Below are 17,984 nucleotides of genomic sequence, written 5' to 3' on the forward strand. Positions count from 1 at the left end.
TTGTCATTCCACAGCTATGTATGTCATGGGTACCATTCATAATCCAACTTGGGATAAATTATTTTACAGCCCTCTAACCCTGTCTATAAATTAATTGATTTGAGATCAATTTGTTTTTTAAAATGATACAATTTTCATTTTCTTTAAAATCATTTGAATCAGCTTTTAATCCAATTTGATTATAAGGATAACCAAAAGCACAGAATAATTTTTTTAACCTGGTGTCTGTCTTTCAAGTCAAATTAACGAATATTTATTGAAAACTCACTGTGTATAAGGCACTGTGCTTTCATCAGAGTCACTACTTAAGACTCAGGATCACTGAGATAGGCCACATATAAGAAGGATGAAAACTGGGTAAAATATTAAAATCCTGATTTTCAAAGACATTGTCTATTGTCATCATCAACAAGATTGCTCTTCCTCTGAATTTTCATAAAACACTGCACATTTACCATTTATTATATGCTTTCTGAGATTGATATTCAATATATGGTACACTAGAAGAGCATCATAATAGCCTAGCATGGTGAATAAGATGCCAAACTTGGAATCAGAAAGACTTGGGTTCAAATTCTACCCCTGACACTTAAGAGTTACATGACTGAGCAAGTCACTCAAACTCTGTGAATTTGAGGCAGATGTACCAAGCCTATAGGCTATCTTAGGGGGAAATGATGTTTTGTCATCATTTGCAGATTCAATTTTTCCATGCTTTTCTTGTCCCACATTGACATGAATTCACAAGAATTGACTATACATGAATTCAAGGGCTTGTTTTTAATATAGTGAGGCAGAGCCCAGAAGGGAAAATGGATTATATATGAGAAGCAACATGAAATAGGTCTTAATCTTGCTTTATTGTCAAGGAAACAGCCATAGCTAAGACTGATGGGACATAGAACAGACCGCTTTATCCTTAGTTGAAATGATTCCCAATGACCTAAGGGTGATTTTGCTTAAGAGTAAATAATAGTACAAGTGGATGCTTGAATCCTTGTGCCTCTTTTTGCTTTCCTGTTAAGGTTCTTACATTAAGAGATGCAGGACTTGGGCCAGTCAGTGTGACTTGATAAAACATTCTATTTCTCTACATCATAGAATTATATCTCTAATTTTTACTTAGTAAGAGAGAAGAAATCTTTGCAGTTTTAGTTATTTGAACATATATAGAATTATTTTTAAAATTATGTTTTATTTTCCCTCAATTATATGTAAAAAAACAATTTTAACTTTTTTAAAAAAAATTTTGACTTCCAAATTCTCTTCCTGCCTCCTAGAGAAGGCAAGCAGTTTGATATAGGTTATACATATACAGTCATGCAAAACATCTTTCCAGAATTTTAAGAAACAATATGGGAATCCTGAAAAGTATACTGAATTTGAAATCAGGAAAGATCTGAGGGCTAAAATGTCCTGACTGTGACATTTACTGGAAAATTAAAAGAACAAAGGATAGTCTACCTCTCAGATCTGTGCAAAAGGAAGGAATTTGTGGCCAAAGAAGAACTAAAGTACATTATGGAATTCAAAATAGATAATTTTAATTATATTTTGAAAAGTTTATACAAACAAAACAAATGCAGAGAAGATTAGAAGGGAAGCAATAAACTGGGAGAAAAGTTTTATATCCAGGAGTTCTAATAAAGGGCTCATTTCTAAAATATATAGAGAATTGACTCAAATTTATAGGAATTAAAGTCATTCTCCAATTGATAGTCAAAGGATTTGAACAGATAATTTTCAGTCTATTTCTTTCTCAGAAAAAAATAGCAAATTTACAGCTAAAAGTAAGACTAGACCTTCATGTTTAGTGAAACACTCTATTAAATTCAGTATCTGCTCCAGGCTTCTCCATCCTAACATCTTCCATCTTCAGTAAGAGTTAGTCATCTAGATCTTTAATTCTTTATTTTCCATAATCTATCTCTGTTGTGTCTCAATGATGTGAGGCATAGTATTGCACTGGACCTCTTCCCACCTCACACGTCAGCACCTCCCCACCTCCCCACAAACCCAGAATAAATGAATTTGCCCCAGGTGCTGGAATTCCTCTTTACAGTTCTGGCATACTCATCCACAAGAATTTCTGGAGAAAAGAACCAGAAACTAGGGGATTTTCATGATACTTCCATTGCACCCACACTGTCTTTCTTTGGCACTTGTATTTTTGGCACTTGGTACAGTAAAGTTGCAAAGTAATAACAGTTTAATTAGGGTTAATTAACTGTTTTAGCCTTTGGCAATTGGTGCTAACCAATTCTTAAGTGTTCCCATAGTAGAGACCAAAATAATTGGTCTATCATTATCACCCTAAGATTATTCATCTCCCTGAGCCTAATATTGTTATAGTTTATGCTGGTTTTAAACAAATATTAAGTTCACATTTACTTCAAGAAATCATCATTTTCCATTAAGGGATTGGTCATAGAATGAAAAAAAGAGATGTATTTCCTTTGGAGTCAATATTACTTTAATCTCCTTTGGTTTGAGTCTCTCAGTCTCTTTGGCTGGCATTTTAAAAAATGAGTACTTAATAGTATTTTGAAAATTATATTATATTCTTAAATGATGATGTAGAGAACATAATCATTAAATTTTCCTGAGTCACCAACTTTGATTGGTAACTATTACTTTAGAAAATTAAATTAAGATACAAAATGACCCAACCAAATTGGAAAATTAGATAAGACATATACAAGATGAAATATAATGCATCATTGTTACTAATACAACATGATTCACTTAGAGGGGAAGAAAAACTTGCACTAATACGAGATAGATGCTTTTTATAAGCATCCTCACCCCACCCAAGACACATATGTCTTAAGAGTAGTGCTGTGGGTCAAAGGCAAGCAAACCCCTAAGTAACAGCAGATTCTCATAGCATACACATCAGAGGAACCACAAGGTAACTATTTTCTACTCACTGGTCAAGTTTCCACAAGAGAACTATATTCAAACACACAGTTGAAGCATGATAGAGAAAACCTAAACATAATCCAGAAGAGAAGAAAAAAAAAATGAATGGTTACAAAATCCAATAAACAAAAACTAAAGAACAGGGATTATTTACTGGAAAGGAATAAAACTAAAGTAGGATTTATTAACTCTCCTCAAGTATATGGTGCTCACCATTCATTTATTCATCAATTATTTATTAAGAGGTTATTATATGCAAGACATATTGTAGAAAGGCAGTTAGGTGGTCCAGAGAATAGAGCACACATAACCCTGTTTATCTCAGTTTCCTCATCTGCTAAATGAACTAGAGAAGGAAATGGCAAACCCTATCCATATTTTTGCCAAGAAAACCCCAAGTGGGGTCATGAAGAATCAGAAACATCTAAAATGACTAAACAACAACATATGTAGAAAATACCACGATAACGAATAGCTATCTGATTTCAGTCTCAGCTGGGCAGAAAAAGAATAAAATATGACGAAATCACTGGGAGGTACTTAGGTGATGAATTAACTGCCTAACCATATGGTTCAAGAGACACTGAAATTCATTACTGTTAGAAGTAGTAGAGAGTTAAGTGACTCTAAGAAGACTAGATTCATATTTTCTGGATTGGTTTGAATATTACACTGAATGGAAGGACTTTTGTTCTGATTTTGGGATTCTCTATTGACTATTAGTGGAAGCAACATCAGAAATGATCCATTCTCAAAGCAAAGACGGTCTTTCTCTAGAATGCAATCTCTACACTTAGTTGAACACAAACACTGTGCTCTTGACTTTGTGCTCCTGTTGATTGCATATACAGAATACACACCATTACTGGCCCTGCTCCTGACCAAAAGCATGGTAGGAATAGCATTGGAATGTGTAAAAGATTCTTATATCTGACTTACTCACCTGCCCTGGCAGGTTCCACAGTTTGCTTATATCAGATGCATTTCCATGTCTAAAAGCCATTTTGTAATATCGTTTGCTAATCCCTCTTGCTGTGGCAGGTCACTATCAAGGAAAGAGCATTGGTTTGGGAGTCAAAAGATATAAGTATGATCCTAACTGGGGATACCTGGGGCAGGTAGGTAGGGGTGACACAGTAGTCAGGAAGTTGTTAGTTCAAATCCAGCCTCAGATATTAAGTGACTCTAGGCAAACCCTTTAATCTCTCCTGGACTCAGTTTCCTCATCTGCAAAATAAGGATATTAATAACTCCCACCTCACAAGGTTGTTGTGAGAATCAAATGAAATAGTAATAAAGCATTTAGCACAGTGTCTGATACCTATATAAGCTATCACCATTCATTGTCATCATCATTATATTTATATTATTATACATAGTTTATATTATATATATGTAACAAATATATAATATAAACAAATATGTAATATATCATATGTTATATTAATAATTGATGTATCGATTATATTATATTTAATTTTTTTCTGATGTTGCCTTAGCTCTAGAAGTTCCACTGAAATTTGATGAGGAGGTTATTTGGTGCATGGCACCTCTGAGGAAAAATAAACTTGCTGGAATTATGAAGTCTTCCACCTGTTCTGCTGGCTGGCCACAAATGCAGCTAAGCACTGAGCTCTCTCTCACTCAAGACAAACACAACCCTTGCAGCACCTGTTCCACTTCATATTCTTGATTGCTAGAGTTTATCCCCTAACCACAGCGGGAGCTCCAGTGGAATTCATGAGTATTCCAGATGTGTGTCCCATTGTCAGCCAGCCTAGTAACACCAGTGTTTATTGATAGGTTCCCAGGAGTCAGATAGCTCTCAGTCTGCCAAGAAGGACATGCTGGCTGCATTGAAATCTAGGCAGGAAGCCCTGGAGGAAACCCTCCGCCAGCGACTGGAGGAGCTGAAGAAACTGTGTCTTCGAGAAGCGGTAGGCAACGGGAACCTTGCAGCCTTGGAAAAGTGATTTGTGCATGAACATGTATTCTGAAGCACATTCGGAGGGGAAAAGGGTGGGAGTGGTGGGAAGGATGTAAGCAAGAGTGAAAATCCTCCAGAGACACTCATATAGCCTTTATTGAAAAATTGCCGGAAGTTAATGAACCGCACTGAAACTCATGCTTGTTGCCTACTAAATCTTGACTAGTACCATACTCAAGAGTCCAGTGAATGGATGGCTTCTGCCAAGGGTTTGTGAATGCCTGATTATGATATTGTTATGATTTGTTTTGGTCTTAGAACAGGATAAATTTCAAAGTTGCCTTAATAAATCATTTCCTATTGAAAGGGTGGGTTGGGGGTGAAAGGGGGAAATCAGTGTTTTCACTTGATGCATAAATCCCCTTAGACTCCTAGGCTTTAGTTTTGTTAATTCTCTTTCTTTCTTTCTTTCTCTTTCTTTCTTTCTTTCTCTTTCTTTCTTTCTTTCTCTTTCTTTCTTTCTTTCTCTTTCTTTCTTTCTTCCTTTCTTTCTTTCTTTTCTTTCTTTTCTTTTTCTTTCTTTCTTTCTCTTCCTTCCTTCCTTTCTTTTCCTCCCTCTTTTCCTTTTCTCTTCCATCCCTCCCTTCTTTTCTTCCTTCCTTCCTTTCTTTGTCTTTCTTTGTCTTTCTTCTCCTTACTCTTTTTCATTCCTTCTTTACCCTTTCTTTCTTACCTTCCTTTCTTTCTTTTCTTCCATAGTTCTTCATTTCTTCCTTCCTTTCTTCTTTCTGTCCTTCCTTCTTTCCTTTTTTCTGGAAAGAACACCGGACTTGGATTCAGAAGACTTGGGTTGGAATCCCAGCTTTGCCACTTACTAGCTGTGTGACCTTGGGCTAGTCACTTAAGTTCCCCGAGCCCCAGCCTCCTAAAATGGCGGTGCTAACACTTGCACTACCTACCTCACAGGGTTGTTGTGAAGAAAGCATTTTGTAAATCCTAAAGCCCATACATGTGAAGTATTGTCTTTCTTCCTTCCTTCTTTCCTTTCTTTCTTTCCTTCTTTCAGTGAAGTTTGCCCACTGCTATTTTTTTTTTTAATTAACAAAGCAGTATTTATCCAAGTCAATTGTGCCCACTCATCATTTCACAGCTCATTGGGATTTGGAGCCTGCCAAAGTCCTTCACCAGCGCTTCTGCATGCCCACCTCTGCCTCATCTCCCATCCCTGAGCATTTCTGTAGATGCCATTCTGAAACACAAAGAATATGGGGAGGGGGAGAGGAAGGGTGTATGTGAATGTTCTGTGTGTGAGCATGTGTTTTAGGGGTGTGTAGTCTTCGGAGACCATCCCACATTACAAGCAATAAACAATCCAAACTAGGCAAGCACATATGGGATTTCAACTTTTGTTGAAAGAGACATGTTTCCCTGCCCCCCCAAATAATAATGTCTTACCCTAAGAAAAATGAGATGAGGGGCCATAGACTGAGATCATATTACATTTTTCCTTCACTTAATTATTGTCTGGATTGATTTAAACTGGAGTCTGCACAAAGCAGGACCATATTAACACAAATCCATTTCAAATCTTAGGAAAGCCTAGGATCCAGCCACAGACATATTGTGTGATATTGTAAATATCAGGAAACATTTTTATAAAATATGTGCTTAAAAAAGTATTTTTTTAAGCTCATAGGGTTTCTCTGTGTCTTTAATGAGTGGATTTTAAACCCTTGTTTTGTATTGGAAACTTTCTAACACAGCAGTGCCTTCCACCTTGGCAAAAATCAGGAACTCTTTTAGGATTGGTTCACTACTCATGTCGTGATGACAATACTGTGACTGCATATTTGTATAGCATTTCAGCATACAAAATACTTCCACTTATATCTCATGTAATATAAAGACACAGATCTTTGCTCTTTCTAAATACAAAGCAATGTGTTTGATTCAATAGAAGATACACATTTTAATTTTTTGTGAGTTTTTTAATGTATTTTTTCAAATCACAAGTAAAAACAATTTTTAACATTTGTTTTTTAAAAAAACATTTTGAGTTCCAGAATCTCTCCCATAATATTCTTTAAGAAGCCAAAGAAAAAGTGCAGTATGCTGTAATCAAGGTAGCCTGGGAAAACCATCCACGACAGTGACATCAAATCATTCTTTATTTATTCAGATTTAATTTGTGAACATTATAGACCTTGATTCTAAAAAATAGTTTTAAGCCAAATAGTAATTTACTTTTTAAAAATTTGTATTTTCTTTTGATACCATATGTGTTTTCAAGTCATAAAATAGTGACAGTTTTAATACTTATTTTTCTCTTTGGATGTTTTAAGCCAAAATGGAAAAAAAAAAGAAAAAAAAAAGAAAATCTACATCTAAATACATCTCAAGATATTATGTTATTCATAGGCAGGATCTCAAAGTAATAGTAAAATGTCCTGTGAAATAAACATATGATATATGTAACAGTGACTTTAAAAATATTGGAATTATTCCTTCCTTTAAAAAGGGGAAACAGAGAAGGGGCACACAGTGCTTTTTTTTTTGTAGAAAAAAGCTATTGTAATCAACAGCTCAGGGCAGCTAGGGTAGATAGAGTATCTGGCCTGGAGTTAGGAAGACTCATCTTCCTAAATTCAAATCTGACTTCAGACACATGCTAGCTGCATAACCTTGGACAAATCACTTTATTTCTCAGTGCTAAAAAACTCTCTGAACCTAGTAATAGCTCTGCATAGAGGAAGTTTCAGCTCTCCAGCTTTGAGTCATTTTTCATGTCATACTCTTTGTGACCCTATTTGGGGTTTTCTTTTCTTATCCCCTCTCCTTTTTTTTTTTTTTTTTTTTTTTTTTTGAGGCAACTGGGGTTTAAATGATTGGTGCAGGGGCACACAGCTGGTAAATGTCCACGGTTGGATTTGAATTCAGGTCCTCCTGACTCCAGTATTTGAGAATTTCTTAGAAAACATGTTGTAATAGTTTGCCATTTCCTTATCTAATTCATTTTACAGAAGCAAACCAGATGACTTTCCCAGAGTTACAAAGCTTCTAAGTGTGTGAGGTCACCTTTGAACTCAGATCTTTTTGACTAAAGACCCAGTTCTCTATCCACTGCTTCATTTATCTACCCCCATTCAAATTCTTAGTTATATGCATACTAATTTCTTTTAAACTCAGCTGATTTCTTTAGTGCTTTGACCAGCCTCCTAGGCACACCTAAGTTATCTATTAATTTACTGATTCAGAGATACATTCCAACATATAACTATTACTTATTATAAATGGACTTTTATGAAATTTTAAGCCTATAGGACTGGGAAAACAAGATCATTTTAGAGAACCTGAAGTCATCACCTATACAGATGCTTCATGCAGCAAATAATGTTATGTTGTAGATAGCACCTACTTAACAAAGTCTTTTAAAGCAGTTAAACTGTACTAGACATTGAATAAACTCAGATCAAGGCAGGAGAACTAAATTCTAGAATCTGTGACTCAAAGAATGATAGAAATTGAGAAGGTTGAGGTGGGAAGAAGTTAAAAGAAACTCTGATTTTGGGAGAAGTTACATTGCGCTCTACAAAGGCTTGGAAAATTCTGCCACTGTTATCAGATTTATGAATCTTGATACTCACCCATACTCAAATTTCCAGTTCAATCCATTAGGAATTTTTTTTTTCATGTGGGAACAGCTACATTTTGATTTCGTTATAGAAGTCATTGGAAAAATTATTAACCTTATGGAGATTTATTTTGGAACTTAAGGTTCTGAAATGCATCTTTCTTATAGGGCTATATATATATTCATATTTATATTTATATCTTAAAATACAACTGCCACATTAGGCATATCCATCAATTTTAATCATTCTAAGATTGTGTATTTAAAAGGGTGAGTGAACGTGTGCCTGTGTTTGCCTCAGAACATATGTATATGTGTGTATACATATATATCTATATGTAAGCATATAGATATATATGTCTTTAAAACCTGTACTTCTTACCTTTACTAATGTTTTTTCATGTATACAGGAACTTACAGGAAAATTGCCAAGAGAATATCCCTTGGATCCAGGGGAGGAACCACCCATTGTTCGGAGGAGAATAGGTACTGCCTTCAAACTGGATGAACAGAAAATATTGCCCAAAGGAGAGGTGAGCCCTTTACTTTTAGTTCTTGGATTCACTAAAATTATCTGTATTTCTTTTGAACTTTCCTACTTTAGGCCAGAATTTCTTGGCAAGTCTCTTATCTCTGTTTGCCTCATCTGTAAAATGACAAATTTTTCTCTGTGAAGAAAACCCCAAATAGGGTTACAGAAAGTCAGTCATGACTGAAATGACTCAACAACATTTCTTTTATACTATTTGCTGCTTTAGTAAGCATTTTAATTTCCTTTAAAATTATTTATTTAACATTATGGGTAAATGACAAGTAAATGAACACTTGAGGATAAACTAATAGCGTATATGATTTTTCTAAGGTCTCTCTGCCAGATCTGCTGCAGAAGAGACCCAGAAAAAGAAAGTGAAATAAAACCTAGTCCACCAATGATAGGCAATTAGGTGATACAATGAAGAGAGCAGCACACTTGAAGTCAGGAAGAGCTAAGTTCAAATAAGACCTAAGATTCTAGGCATGTTACTCAACTCCGTCTCAGTGTCCTCATTTGTTAAGTGAACTGGAGAAAGAAACAGTAAACTACTTCAGTATCTTTGTACAAAAACAGCCCAAACAGAGCCCCCATAAGTTAAATATAATTAAAATAACTGAACAACAATAAGCTAAAACCTGGAAAAATATGTTTGTTTTTAAATCTTTAAGGAAGTATTTTTTTTCTCTTAATAGTATTTTATTTTTTCAAAAACATGCAAAGATAATTTTCAACATTCACCTTTGCAAAATCTTATGTTCCAAATTTTTCTTCCTCTCTTCCCTCTCCTCCCTCTAAGCAGTCTGATATAGGTTAAACATGTGTAATTTTTTTAAACATATTTCCACATTTGTCATACTATGCCAAAAAAAAAAAAAAAAGGGAAAAAAGAAAATCAGATCAAAAGCGGGAAAAAAAAACAAAACCGCAAGCAAACAATAGCAAAAGGTGAAAATACTATGCTTTGATCCATATTTAGTCTCCATAAATCTCCCTCTGGATGCAGATGGCTCTCTCCAACACAAGTCTATCAAAATTGCTTTGAACCACTACATTTTTTAAAAGAGCCAGGTCCATCACAATTGATTATCACATAATCTTATTGCTATGTACAATGTTCTCTTGGTTCTGCTCATTTCACTTATCATTAGTTCATGTAAATCTTTTAAGGCTTTTCTGAAATCAGTCTGCTCATCATTTCTTATAAAATAATATTCCATTACCTTCATATACCATAACTTATTCAGCCAATCTCCAATGGATGGGCATCCACTCAATTTCCAGTTTCTTGCCACTACAAAAAGGGCTGCTACAAACATTTTTGAACATGTGGGCTAAGGAAATATTAAAAAAATAATTTTTCATCTCTTCCAAATTTGTATTGTGCCAAAGTTTATTTGTAGGCGATAAATATACAGCTGGCTATAAATTCAACTTTAGTGAGTCCATTATGAAATTGATTGCTGACTTCCATTTAGATTAGCACCTAATTTAGATTAGAAACACAATTTCCTGCAAAAAATGTGAAAAAGTCTCACACCTCCAAAATCACTAGCCAGGTAGGAATGATCAGGCCAGGTTGGGACTGCTAGAGGTTCTGCCCTGAAAGAATTTGATCTTGATTTTGAAGTTTGGGGGGTTGCCATCCTAGAGTACATCCTGAATCCTCACCTGATGGCAGTTCTTCAAACATCTGTGTAAGAAACTGGTTCTCAGCATTTCCTCTGCTTTACAGAAGATTTTTTTCCCTTCCTCCCCCAACCCCCTCCTCCAGATGGCAGGCAGTCTTATACATGTTAAATATATTACAATATTAAGAATAAATATTTAATAAGATGGTCGTGTGTCTTTTTGTTCAGATATCAATGATTCACTTCAAGGCACTTTTAATATGTCTTCAGCTCTTAAAATAGGAAAGAAGGTAGACCATGTCTAAGTGACCATAATGGTTGGGGAATTTAAATACACACACACACACACACACACACACACACACACACACATTTTACAAAGATCATTGAAGAGATTAACTTCAGTATTTAAACTAGAGTAATTATTTGTGAGGAAGGAGTCAGGAGAGGAGACTTGATTGCTGCTTTCAAATATTGAAGGATCATTATTAGGGGGAAAGGTGGTTTAAACTTGTATCATTTTGTTCCAGTGGTAAGAACTTGGATGAAATAGGTAGAAATTGCAGAAAGACAAATTCTGGATTTTTATATGGCAGGAAAAGGGAAGTATCATTAATAAGAATTGTCCTGACATGAAATAGTCTGTTTTATGAGGTTGAGAATTCTCCATGACAGAACATTTTTAAGTAGGTGACTTGTCTGGCTATTTTTCAATATATTGTAGAGAGAACGCTAGGTCAGATAATAGTTAAATTAGAGGACCTTACGACTCTGTGACTTCTAAATACTAGGATTTATACTGAGATTTCGTGGAAGACTTTGGTTTGGGGTTAACTAAGAAATATAGTTCATTGATTCTTTTTCCCTGAGGCAATTGGGGTTAAGTGACTTGCCCAGTGTCACACAGCCAGGAAGTGTTACGTGTCTGAGGCCACATTTGAACTCAGGTCTTCCTGACTTCAGGGCTGGGCTGGTCCTCTATCCACTGCACCATCTAGCTGCCCCATGCTCATACAAGTTTAAAGTGAAAAGGGACATTAAACATAGATTAAACCCTCATTTTAGTCTAACATATATAATTAATTAGCATCTGATTATTCATTGGCCACATTGACTGAGCAACAGAGTTCTTAAAAAGGAAGTTGTTCCTTAATAAGCCCCCTTTCCTCTCAGCATCTTGTCCCCATTCTATTTCTCATTTGTCAGCAAAGATGGCCTCTTCTTTTTTCCCTAGAACAATAGTTTTATTGATATTTGAGTCTCCTGGCCTTTATTCACTATCCATGCTGCCTCTCCTAATTCTTGTACTTCTCATAAATTAAAAAGAGCTTTTTTGTTTGTTAGTTTAATGCTGACTGGCATTCTTTAAAATTCTTACACTCTAGCACAGGAAGAATTTCCTCCCCCACCTCGCTCCCACACTACCTTTCCAGTCTGACTCCTTCAGATCTCTAAGTCAAATGTAGTTTTCCTCCTATTCCTTTCTACACACTGTCCACTGACCGTTCAGGGAGTTCAGCCTTGGTTTGTTTTGTTTTGTTTTGTTTTGTTACTCTAATAGGGAGTGTTGAGCCTTATGTTTTTCTTACTTTAATAGGGAGTGTTTGTTCTGGGTGCTCTCTCCCACAAATCCCTGGGTCAGTGTCCTGAACCATGGCTATCATAACAGCCCCGAAGCAGCTGTAAGGTGGAGTCAAAATTCACAGAGCAGTCATTGTCTCTGGTGACTTGTTTGTTTCGAGATATCAGAATGTGTCGGTTTTCATTTTCTTCTCCCCTGGATGGAGCAAATCTGGCAAGCGGCTGCATCCATTGGAGAGAGCTTTAACAACTAGCCGTCTCCGAAGAAGTTTAATTTCCCTCTTCCTTTCCTCTCCTGCTCTCTCACTTCCAGTTTCCCTCCTACTCCAGTTCAGTGCAGTTTAAAGTAAATAAAACCATTGACCTTGATGGAGGCCACAGGCGTCTGGCCAGGTGGATCATACCAGGAAGCAAGCATATTGGATTCAGCTGTCGAACATTGCTCGTTGCAGCAAATGCTAACATATATTTTCTGCACTGCTGCTGTTCACAGTTACTTCACACTATGGAGTCTTGGATAGAGCAGGGTCTCCTCAGAGTTGGGTTGACTGAGTCTTGGAGTTTTCCTGAGGAAGGGGAAGAAAGATGGGTGAAGGGATTCTGTTTGCTCTGTGTGAGCACACACGTATTTGTGAAGTGCCTATATAGCAATTTAAGGATTGCACGTGGGATTTAGCCCCCATTATTTCCTCTAGAGGATTCCACATGTGCCTGCACAAAAGGAAACAATGATGGCATAGAACAGCGATTTCCAGAAGAGCTTACAGTGGTAAGGTCACCAGACAATCTCTGTGAAATTAAAGTCTAGCCTTACCCTGTCTAGAAAAAGGTGAAAAAAATAAATAAATAAATAAAAAGCATAAATGTGATTGGAAAGTGTCCTAAATCTCTAATCCACCTACTTTCTCTGACCAAAAGTGGGGGTAGGAAGAATTTCACTAGGACCATGATAAAATCTGCTAGTTACCTTCAAACAAAAGAATTATTTCAATGAGGAGGCAGATGGAACCTTTTTTTTTATATATGTGCCCAATACAAAAATTGTTTTTGCTCAACTTTGAATATTTATTACAAGTTTTCTTTTTCTCATTGAAGAGGTGGAAGAGATAAAACAATGGTAATTGAAAAAAAAGATAAAATACATTTTTAAAGAAAAATAAGTAAAGGGTATGAAGCAGTATTTAGAATAAGAACTCAGAGATATACAAAAAGGAAAAAGAAATCAGAGTGAAAATTGTGTCTGCTCTCCCTCCAATAAAGCAGAATGGAAGCCCTAGGGTAAGATAGAATGGAGACAGTAAGGGCAATTGGAAGATCTAAAAACTTGAACTGCTCCTATTCCTTTGCATAATGAAATGGCTTTGGAATGCTGGGAGAAACTGGAGTTAGGGAAATCACATACAAAGATTGGGTTTTTTGTTTTGTTTTTGCCTTGGACAAGTTTAATAAGGCAGGAAAGATGAAGATTTAGTGATATTAAATCGAGTGCATAAATACTCTGAGCGTGATAAATACAAAACCTATTAACCAAAATATATTAGGAAGCATAGATTGAAGAAACTAGGAATATTTAGCCTGAAAATGAGGCCATTTAGAAGAATATGAGAGCAGCTAAGTAAGTAGCCAGAAGCTCTAGGTTCAAATCCCAAGGCTGTAACTTTGAAAGAAAAGCTGTGTTTTAGGATTTAGAATTTTATCCACTTACTTGCTCTACCTGCCTAGGCTTTCTAGTTCTGGACATATAAACTGGGATCCAGAAGAACTAAATGACTTCCCCAGTGCCATGCTCTCAGCTCAGGTTTCCCACCAAAAACACAGCATTGTTGATACTGTCCCTCACGCTCCAGGGGACCCTCCAGCAAAGCAGGCCATGTTGAGTTGGAATAAAGGCAAGAGTGAGAATATTCATGTGGACACTACAATCAATGGCTTTGATCTGGCTGTGAATGCTAGCATTTAAAAGCACACAACCTTCATCTGCAAATCTGAAAGTTGGATTGTTTCATCCTTGGACAGTAAAAGGCAGACACAGATAGAAATAAATGAGAGATTCAGGAGATAGGGCTTGTCTGAGGGTGGAACCAAGAAAGTAAGAGCTTGGGGAGAGAAACTCCTAAAGGATACGTGAGAGAGGGACTCTAAATGAGGGACAGAAAGTGTGTGTGACAAGCAGGGAGGGAGAGAAGTCTGACATGACTGACAGGGCGGCATGTGTAATGTGAGTCGTGTCTGGACAGCCCCTTTTAGTGAGCGGTTAATGAGAGTGACAGTGTACCTGAATCCCTTGTTGGCAAACTGACAGAAAGCATTTTAATTGTGCACGCTAGTAGGGCTCTATGAATAGAAAGGAAATCACAATGGAGTGGGCAGTTACCACTCAGGCTTTGTTGTTCTAGATCATAAGAGAGATGATTGCAAAATTTAAGAGTATTTTCATCTTCTTTCTAATGTTGTTTTTTTTTTTTTTTTTTTTTCAATTTGAGGCTGATCAGAGTTAAGTAATGTAGTCAGTCACACTGCTAGTGAGTAACTGAGATTGGATTTGAACTCAGATCCCCTTGGACTGATGCTTTCCACTAAATCACCTATTTAAATAATGCAGAGCATTATTGCATGTGCATAAGCCCATGTTTTCCCTTCCCACAGGAAGCTGAGTTGGAACGCCTGGAACGGGAGTTTGCCATTCAATCCCAGATTACAGAAGCTGCTCGCCGCCTGGCCAGTGACCCCAATGTCAGCAAGAAGCTGAAGAAACAAAGGAAAACCTCTTACCTTAATGCACTGAAAAAGCTGCAAGAAATTGAAAATGCAATCAATGACAACCGCATCAAGTCTGGGAAGAAACCCACTCAGAGGGCTTCACTGATAATAGATGGTCAGTACCCAGGCCCTCTTCATTGCCCGAGTTTCGGTCAGCCTGAACCGCAGAAACTAGGAACTCAAGCTCTGCTAGGGGTTCTTACCCACATGCCTGCGTGGCCTGAGGCTTTTAAATTAACCACTCGGTGCTTTCATTTATCCCCTAATAAAATGGAGTTATTAATGCTTGCAACCAGATCAGAGTAGCAAAGTACTCTCAGATCCACAGATGAAAGAAAACTATATAAATCAAATTATTATTTCTACTAACTAACCTGGGAGAAATTATAATGAAGAAGGCTTGCCGGTTTTCCCTATTTTATGATGTGAAGGCAGAGGCAAGCTGATGTAAAAAACCACATATTGATGTGAGGGATGAGGATATTTTCCATGTCCTTTAGTCTCCCATTTTTGAACAGAGGCCCAGGCACTTTGGGGGTCAATAGGTGGGCACCAGGGCAAACCATGACAACCGCCTCCCCTCGTTACCATGATCTTTACTTTTCTCACTGCCCTGGAGACAGGGGCCCACCCTGCCAATATTAGCTGTTGCCCCCATGAGTGTAGTACCCCTTCATCTCTCCAATGGCCTGATCTTCCTGCTGCCCTTTACTCCAGCCCTCCAAGGACTGGGTGGCCAGAATGTTGAGTACCGCCATGACAACAGTGCTGAGCAGCAACTTACAGTGTGACCCAAGGCCTAGGAATATTGAGGATGATTATGTTTATTTAGCTAAACAAAGCACAAAAAGCTCCCTGAGTTTAGGGAAAAGTCCCTCCTACTATTATTGTTTTTACCAAGTCAGGGAATTCTTCCAGAGACACTCTTGAGTGTTCTTTCATAGTTTATACATTTTTTAAATACTCACCCTTTAGAAGTGCCTTTCCCTAGTTTGCTCTATTAACAGTCTCCACCAGGCTTCTTTCCCTTATTGCCTTCCCCCCATTCTCTTTAAAGGAGGTACATGGAAACAAACACTACTTTGCTTATTTAATTCTTTTATTTGCGTATCTCTTTATGCCCCATTGAAAACATTTATGGCTCATGGGCCCAGTTCTGAGATGAAACATCCATCAGGGCCAACAGACCAGAAAGAGGAGAAATTCAGGGATGGAATGGAATGTCTCTGGTGATTTGCCCCAGTGGAAGCTCCCCCTTTATAGAGATTTCCAATGAAAAGCTAATCTGACATAACTTGAGTGGAGAGGCTGCTTTAAAGGAATCCATCTGTACTATCCTTTGGATTCTTCCCTCTTGTGCAAAAATGGGAGCCTTGTTTTCTCGAGAATGTTATTTCAAGTTTGCTGCCTCATTGAAGTCATGCTTATATCTCAAGGGCCCACTTGAGATGGAGAGGTAAATGGGGCCTTCCTTGAGTCCCACATGTATGATTTTACATTTCTAGAGATAAGGCCCTTGACTGGGAATCAGGAGATCTGGGACCATTTTCTAACTTGGTCACTGTCTAGCAGGACAGCTCGGAGCAAGCCTCCTTCTTTACCTTAGTTTCTCCAGCTGTAAAAGTGAGATCATTTTTACTATCTGCCCCTTCAGCATGTTTACTGGGTTAACTGAACACTATAAAATAAGCTTCTAGAAAAAGGACGCTGTATTAATCTGACTTGCATGTGCTCTGATAAAGACTTGGAAATTTTATTAGGAAGCCACTTAATGGCCAATAACAAAAGTAAAACATGATGATGAAGCTTTTCACCCAAATAGTAAATGTATAAATTATAAAATATATTATTTCAGTTCAGTCTGCATATATCCTTGTGCTGTGCTAGCAAAGGGGACTAAAAACTTTTTAAATCATTCCATGTCCCAATTTTTTCTTCTTTGAAGTAATGCTATCCTATTTTGCCACATCACAGCAGTAGGATTAAGAAGATTTGCAAGTAACTGGTTATGGAGATAATTTAAAAGACGTGATGAGCAGAATTTTAATTACTTCTAATATTTCTGTATTGGTTGGGTGTTGAGAGAATGCAGAATGAAATGATAGCGATACAATTTCTTGTAGGTGAAGAAATTTTTGATTCAGAACAACAACAAAAAATGTGCTCTAACTGCCGGTTTTTGTTTTGTTTCTTGCCAGATGGAAATATCGCCAGTGAAGACAGCTCCCTCTCTGATGCTCTTGTTCTTGAGGATGGTAGGTAGTTAATTTACAGCTTGAAAATTTGGAACTCATACCAGGTTTAGAATTGCCTTAGATTATTTTAGGTTGTGTTCTTTTGGGGACACAAGGATTTTTCCAATTCTGTGATTCCATTATTCCAGTTTATGAAAGCAAATTGTAATAACTATTATTATAAGAATTAACCATTTACATTAGTGAAAGGAAGCAGAGTTAATTGGAGAGCCAGCCATTGAAGGCTAAAAGATGTGGATTCAAGTCCTATTTTGTATATATATCAAAACTTTCTTAAGACCAGAAATTATGGTTGAATTGTCAAGTTAGTATATAGGAAAGGAGTTTCCACATCAGAAGTTCCCCACACCAGTGAAATCTGTGTTTAATCTAAAACAGTGTTTAAATCAAAACTAGTATTTACACCAAATCCTGATACTAGATTTTTTTCAAAAAACATTTTTCTCCCAATAATTTTGTGAGGTTCAGCAGCTATAGGAGAAAAGAAATCAGGTTATGTAGAGGTAAATGTAAAGTATTGTTCTGGAGTCCAAAAAACCAACTTCAAAGGTATAAAATGGCAGCAGTATGACTAGAGAGTAATTTAGCTAAAGAAGATCTGAATGGACTTAATGGACTTTGAAAGTCAGTAATGTGATGTAATGGCCAAAATGGAATATGATCGCAGATTGCATTCATTAAGAGGGTCAACGCTTCTAGAAATGAACAGTTTAGGCTTCATCTAAAATAATACATTTGGTTCTGG

At 36.8% G+C, this 17,984-nt stretch overlaps 1 protein-coding gene across 8 annotated transcripts in view; it reads left to right on the forward strand.

The window, feature by feature from the left end:
• Positions 1 to 17,984, forward strand: part of FRMD4A (FERM domain containing 4A) — a 733,796-nt gene that overhangs the window by 691,654 nt on the left and 24,158 nt on the right. For all 8 annotated transcript variants that reach the window (XM_074268578.1, XM_074268579.1, XM_074268581.1 and 5 more), the window contains 4 exons: positions 4,726 to 4,859; positions 8,891 to 9,013; positions 14,871 to 15,099; positions 17,183 to 17,239. In XM_074268578.1, coding sequence (XP_074124679.1) covers positions 4,726 to 4,859; positions 8,891 to 9,013; positions 14,871 to 15,099; positions 17,183 to 17,239 — 543 coding nt within the window. The remainder of the gene's footprint in view (positions 1 to 4,725; positions 4,860 to 8,890; positions 9,014 to 14,870; positions 15,100 to 17,182; positions 17,240 to 17,984) is intronic.

Source organism: Sminthopsis crassicaudata, chromosome 5, assembly GCF_048593235.1.
Source record: "Sminthopsis crassicaudata isolate SCR6 chromosome 5, ASM4859323v1, whole genome shotgun sequence".
Lineage (NCBI taxonomy): Eukaryota > Metazoa > Chordata > Mammalia > Dasyuromorphia > Dasyuridae > Sminthopsis > Sminthopsis crassicaudata.